Source organism: Macrobrachium rosenbergii, chromosome 16 (genome assembly GCF_040412425.1).
Source record: "Macrobrachium rosenbergii isolate ZJJX-2024 chromosome 16, ASM4041242v1, whole genome shotgun sequence".
Taxonomy (NCBI): Eukaryota; Metazoa; Arthropoda; class Malacostraca; order Decapoda; family Palaemonidae; genus Macrobrachium; species Macrobrachium rosenbergii.
In genome coordinates this window covers 13456226-13463145 of record NC_089756.1, presented here as the reverse complement: position 1 = coordinate 13463145, position 6920 = coordinate 13456226, and the positions used below count along the sequence as shown (strand labels likewise).

Sequence of the window (6920 nt, the reverse complement as noted above, 5' to 3'; positions counted from 1 at the left end):
TTCTCGGACTTAGAATTTCACTCGCTATGGGCATTCAGAAATTTTATATAAGTTCACAAGTCTGTTCGAGCTTTCACAGTCACCTCTCCACACATCTCGCACACTCCCTGCCCTGATGCCTTTTTCTAACTAACTCTGCTTCCAGAGCCTTCGTATATATGGGTATGGGTTCGATGCCTAATTCTGGTATAATTTTCCCTAGTTTCGTCCAGATGGGCTTCCCTTTTCCATTAATGTTTCACGTTTAATTGTCTATGCAATTCGTTCAACGGTTGTTATCGAGTTAACATTATGGTGTGCGAGAAGTCACCAGGTGAGGTCAAGATCTAAATTAGTTCATCTTTTTGCCCAGCACAGTACGGGTAAACACTTTTGAGTCACTGGCGACGAACGGTTAAACTCGGCATCTGTTATCACTTAGTTTCATTAACGTCTTTTCTGTTTTTGCTCTCTCTGTCTTTATCAGTGATTTTCTGTATGCCCTTGCGCGTATATCAAAATAATTAGTTTATTGAATTATATACTCGTTTCTATTATACATATACAATAGTATTCTTTTCTGCCAGTGGATAGTTAAGACATTTTCAGCTTATTTTATGAAACTGTATGCATGAATGGAATGGAATATAAAATTGAGGCCAAAGGCCAAGCGCTTGGACCTGTGAGGTCATTCAGCACTGAAAGGGAAAGCTACAGTAAAAAAGTTTGAAAGGTGTAAGAGGAGGAAGACCTTGCAGTTGTGCTGTGAAGCAATTGTTAGGAGAGACTGGAATGCAAAATGGAAGAAAGAGAAAATGACCAGAGGTACAGTAGAAAGAAAGAAAAAGGGATTGCAGCTATGGGCCAAACAGACACTCCCGAGGACCTTAATTATTGCCTACAACGAACCCTTTAGGTGCGCTGATAACAATAGCCCCCCTATGGGAGATGGTGAACCATATTTTGGTCTGCGTTGGTTTTTCATCAGTAGAGGAGGCTTTCCGTTATCAATAGATGTCAATCGTTGATTTCTTAAACTGGAAACTTTGAAAGCCCTATTTACATTTTTGACAAATTTCATTCACCATCAAGTTTCCTCTAAGATGCATTCAGCCTCTATTTCCTAAACCTTATATTCACTAAAAATTTGCATCATCAGTTGTTCTTTACGGAATTTTTTAGTGAGAAAATTGCTGTGTTTTTTGGGACCTTCAACTTTGACTTGAATTTTGCATATGTACAGAAGCAAATGGTTTATTGGTAGCTTCTACTGTGGACTGTGCTATTGCTCTATTCTGTATCCAGATTATCGAAAAACATAAATATCCCTTTGGAAGTACTTTAATTTTACTTTCCTTAGGATTACCAGTACTGCTCCAAAAATAAGCCCTCCATAATTGTTAATGCTAATTGTCTTAAAAAGCAGAGCTTTCTCTTAATTGTGGTTGACAACATTGGTTTTTTTTCTTTCTTCCTGTTTTTTAATATAGTGTACTTCATTTTTTTTTGTCTCATTGCTCTGGCTTTCTGGGAAAAAATAATGGGTACTATATATAACTAATAATTCATATCAGCTTGCTTTTTTCAGTGCATCATTCCTGCTGTTCTCACCAAAGGATTGGTAGAGAATAGTAAAAAGTAACTAACACAATTAAATCTAAAGGTATTTTTCCTTGAAAATAATGCTATAGCCATAATTTAAAACTCCTCCATATACAGTATTTCCATAATGTATTTCGAACTGAATCATATTGTTTTCCCTTTGATATTTCCAAAGGTCATTCAAGACCATGGAAAATGATTATCAAAAGAGAAAACGTTGTTGAAGGGATGTTTCACAGTGGCAGTACTCCTTTATGAATAATCAAGTTCTCCCAGGATTTACATGGATGTAAATTCTTTTTAAATGACACTTAATCACATGCATTTTTTTATATATGTGTACATGTACTCCCTTTTTATTTGAGTTGGTCAAATTCTGATCATCTACAGAAATTGATTGCTTGTATTAAAGACAAATTTCTTCTGTGAAATTTATTTGCATACATTAACCTGAACTCCAAGTCCTGCTTCCTCCTTTCTGGTCAGCCTGAAAACATTTTAATCAGACTACCAAGTTAAAATTCTGAACGCTCATGGGGTGGAATTGACTTGAAGAGTTTGTTCCCTTCTGAGATTTCTTGTTCTAGAATTCCTACCCACTTTACAGTCTGATTATGCTTCTACTTACATTAAACTAGATTGTTGACACACATGCAAGGATTTCCATAACATTTTGTGGTTCTTAATTTCATTCATTATGTCATTTGTCTCATGTGTATGTTTGAAATCAGCTAAACAGCTGGGACCTGTTTACAAATTTCAAACTGATTTGGCTGTAACCCCTAAATTTATCAGACTTCCTTTCATATCAACTGCATTATTAAGGTGGTTGTTTGCTTGGTTACCTTTTTTGATGTGATGCAGTTTCTGGGAAAATCTCATAACTTGAGTGATGTGTTTATAGTTCACCTTAGGTTAGAAATCATCTAAAATGACTTAGCTGTAGGATATCTTGAATGTCCAAGAGTAGGCTACATTATAGGGTTTTTTTTATCAGAAAGCTGGCCCCCCAAAACATTAGACAAGTTGAGTGGCAACTACTGTATACTTGATGTTCTCTTTGTTCTATATCTAAATTTGCTTCAAATACAAAACCATGCTGAAACATGAAAAAGCTCATCCATGTTAACCATCCTGTCATGGAAGCATTTAAAATAAAAACCATTACTTAATTTTTGCCACCAAGCAATGGGTCCAGGGAGGACACAAAACAGTGGAATGCTAGAGCAGTAGATATAAAAAGCATTTAAAAGCTGAGACTTAAGAAATATTAAATTCAACAAGTATTTGGGTATTTGAGGACCAGGATTCTGAAGCTTAGCAGATTGTACATTCATGGCCATTATCAATTAAAGTTAGCTGTCAAATTCCATCATCTTTTTGGTTCAAGAACTGAATTATAGGGAAAGGTGTTCCCCTTCTTGTGTTAAATTTCTCATGAGAGACCAACACACAAATTTCCAATCTTTGAGGGGTCTTGTTACCATACCACTAAAACATTTATATTTTTTAAGAAAATACAATTAAGTCAAAACTTTGAGGCTGAATAAATTTTTTGTTTTAACATCTACTTTATTAGGAATACATAAATAAGTTATCAACATCAATTACTTGGGACTATAAAACAATTAAAAGCACTCAATCCAGATTACACAAAATTCAGACCATACAGTAAAAGTATAAAAAACTTTAGTCACAACATAACACACACAAAAGTTACAGAATACCAACAATACAAAAAAGTAAAAAAAAAAAAAAAAGAGAGAGAGAGAGAGACGTCAGAGCATAGGAAATTGTAAAAACTGTTTGTGCTTTGTAAACATAATATGCTCGACTCTTTTATATCGTCATAGTTTGGACTGCTAGCAATTCAGTAAATAGTCAAGGAATACTTATGCCTAAGTCATCTTTAGCAGTCTGTGATTGGTACATAATATTGAAGATTTTATTTTCCAACTACGATACCATAAGTTTATGTAAAATAGTTTCTCGAAATGTCAACATACTAACGGCTTGGACCTGAGTAATATTTTTCACTGCGTGGAAATTTTCATCTTAAATTGTTCCAATGTGTGATGCTTATGATGTTTAGCATATAAATGAAATCTTTTGACAAGTGATATTAATGGGTAAGGCCATGGTTTTTATATATCAAGCCAAAAAAACCATAACCAAGAAAAGCCATCTTGGTTTCTTTCTTAACACGAATGCTTGTGTTACTTATCTACTGACTCAAATGTGAGAGAAAATCTGCACTGGATAAAGTTCTTTACTCAAATAGTCTTGATATGTGGATATGGAAGGAATACCCAAGGTAGTCAAGGAACATGATTTACGCAAAAAGTCCACTTGGGGTAAAGAAGTACATGAATACACAGCAGTGAACAGCAATATCAGTACTGTATATGCAAAGAATTAACTTGACAAGTAGGTAAACTTTTCTCAATTAATTTGTGTAATCTGCTTTGATTCTACTTACAATTCTTACAGAATATCAAATAAACTACCAAGTATTGTACCTTCCACAAAAAACCAAGACATGAAACACTACTCATGGCCAAACATAAAAGTAACATTAACAGTAGTAAGTATAAATTCGACACAGCATAATGGAGTTTTGAAGACTGAAAAGTCCCATTCAATCTTTAAAAGTGACAAAGGGAACTGTATTCAGGACAAACCTGTATGAAATATAATCAAGTCACAGATTAAAATGTAAAGCCACTGGTACTGCATTAGTCAATAGTCTATACCTGCGTACACATTAATCTAGTGCAACAATGGCAATAATGTTCTTATTAGGGTAATCTTCCTTCATCATTCAAGAATAAGAAAAAAATACTGATCAATACAATGGACACTGAAGCTTACCAACTAATAATAAGAAATATGGTAAAAAATAAATAGTGGCCATTCTGAGGTAACCCACAGGACAAAAGACCATGAAGGTTCAACATCATTGTAAAGTATGTACCTCATAATCTTAACATCACTAAATATTTCTTAAAATATATGCTAAGCACTATGATGCAATCTATTAGCTCCTGAGCTATCCTCTTAAAATATTTTGTGATATACAGTATATGAAATTACAAGATTTTATACTTGGCACAAAAATCAATCATTACAGTATTTCTTAAAAGTAATCAGGTAACACAATACTTACACTTTTAAAAAATGAGAATTTTCAGAATGCTAAATAAAAAATGAGATTTCTTTCAGGTAATGTATATGTATAAAATATAATCACCTATTAAATTCTAAAATTAATGCTGAAAAGCAAACCTGAAAATTTACTGTCACTCAGTAATGCAGAATACAGTAATTTAAAAAGTGTACCAAGATTAAAAAATACATTCTATATAAGTTTTACATAGAACTATCTAAAGAAAATAAAAGCTGCCCTTCATTACATTTAAATGCAAAGGATATAAGTTTCATGAGTGTGAGAATAAAATTTCTACACCACAGCTTTAAACAGACCATCTGGCCTTCACAATGCTAAGTTCCAGACATTGCAAAGCAAAAATTATCCTTAGAGAAAAATATGCATACAAAACTTTTGAGATTCTTCCTCATTCATTCACTTTATTGCCAGTCCTGTGTATGAAGGCTATATATATGATAAATTAATATACTGTAGTACCATACCCTCAACATCTTAGTTTGATAGCCACAAAGGCTCATGACACATGTAAAAGAAAAATTTAATGTATTGCTTCACGTCATTCTTACAGGAAATACAGTTATCCCAAGCCTTCAATATAAAGTTTGTCATGCTCCCTGAAAACCCTTTTTACTCTGTTGCAGTCTTCTTTGCAAAGGCAGTAAGAGATGACATCTCAGATGGTTCTGTTGCCAACCTGCTGAATTCAATTTCTTCTCCAGTGCTGCTTTGAGTATCTGTAAAAAATTAAATAAAAAACTGATCATGTTTTACTTCTCTTAACAAAACAGGAATTTGAGATCTGATTCAACTAAATTCTACTCAGAAATTTTTTTAAAACAATAAGCACTGATTAAAATAAGGAAAATTATTGAAAATTCTGCCATTAGTTCCCTTCTGCAGGAAGGATTCAAATATAACACCTATGGCAAGGTATTTAGATACACTGTATCTAATTCTAGCTCCTTTTCTTATGCCATCATGTCAACACTGAACACTGTAAGACCCCACAACTAAACACTACTTATTCTGATTATTCCAATTCTCAAAACCTTTATAGGGGGTAGTGTATGTATTAATTTTCACTTAATACTCACAGGTTAAGTTTCAGTTCTAACTTGAGGCTGCAATCTTTTGGATAAGCCTTAATTTTATCTACACAATAAACTGAAGAAATGTTAAGGCAACACATATGGAGAAAGATCTTAGTTTTGCATGTGGCTGCAATCCAGTAAAACCAGGGTCTTTACTGATAGGCTGATCTCACACACTGTGCTCAAGCTTTAACCTTGTCCTATCCAGATACCAGCAACCTCTATAGATTTTCATCTTTAAGACAAGATACCTCCAAGTATTGTTTACTTTTCCCAACAACTGTGATTATGCTTCACACCAGAGCTGAAGATGACCTCTTATTTCACTAGGGAATTTCTGTTAGCACCCTAAAACTTGCACTCTTAAAAACTAGTGCTGACTACTTGCTTAACCAAACATCAACTCGATCATTCTGTCAAGATGCCACATTGTAGCACTACACTGCTCAGTACCAAAAGTCTTTCATTCTCTCTACTTTTAAAGTTTTAACTATTGGAACATTTTTCCTCCCAGTTTTATTGATGCTGCTGCTCTTTCAGTATAAAAGATGCTGTATCATTATCATCATTATTAATGCTTCTACATCAGATTTTCCTTTTATGCTTAAGAAGTGAAAAGAATCCTCTCCAGTCTCCTATCCTCTCAACTATTTGCCTTAATTACCACCTTGTTTATGTTGCCATCTGTGCCCCTTTTTCCATGATTTTTGCAGCATTCCTACTAGCATTATTACTTGGTATGTATACTTTATACAATGCAATGCATGTACATAATGGTCTGTAGTTGATCTACGTTGTCATCTATTTCTATTTTCTCTTTTCAAATATGTGCATTCTAATTTAAAGAAGCCTGCTTTCCAAGTTAATATTTTAATCTTGTTCCAAGTGAATGCTTGCTCTATAACCATCATCATCATCCAGAGCAAGAACTTAAATGCCTCAAAATGACAAATTTTAAATCAATTTGTATTTTTCATAACAAACCTGCGGTCTTGACTTAAGGGAAAATTCTCTAGCAGCAGCTGGAGTCCGGTTAAAAAAAAGTTACAAGGAATTGCTGGCATCGGGACATGGCCAAG

General features: G+C 33.9%; 1 protein-coding gene across 3 annotated transcripts in view; it reads right to left on the bottom strand.

Annotated features, from left to right (window-relative positions):
- Positions 1 to 3132: 3132 nt before the first annotated feature.
- Positions 3133 to 6920, bottom strand: part of wls (Wnt ligand secretion mediator) — a 174434-nt gene continuing 170646 nt past the window's right edge. For all 3 annotated transcript variants that reach the window (XM_067118400.1, XM_067118398.1, XM_067118399.1), the window contains one exon: positions 3133 to 5484. In XM_067118400.1, the coding sequence (XP_066974501.1) occupies positions 5378 to 5484 (107 nt within the window). In that variant the 3' untranslated portion in view covers positions 3133 to 5377. The remainder of the gene's footprint in view (positions 5485 to 6920) is intronic.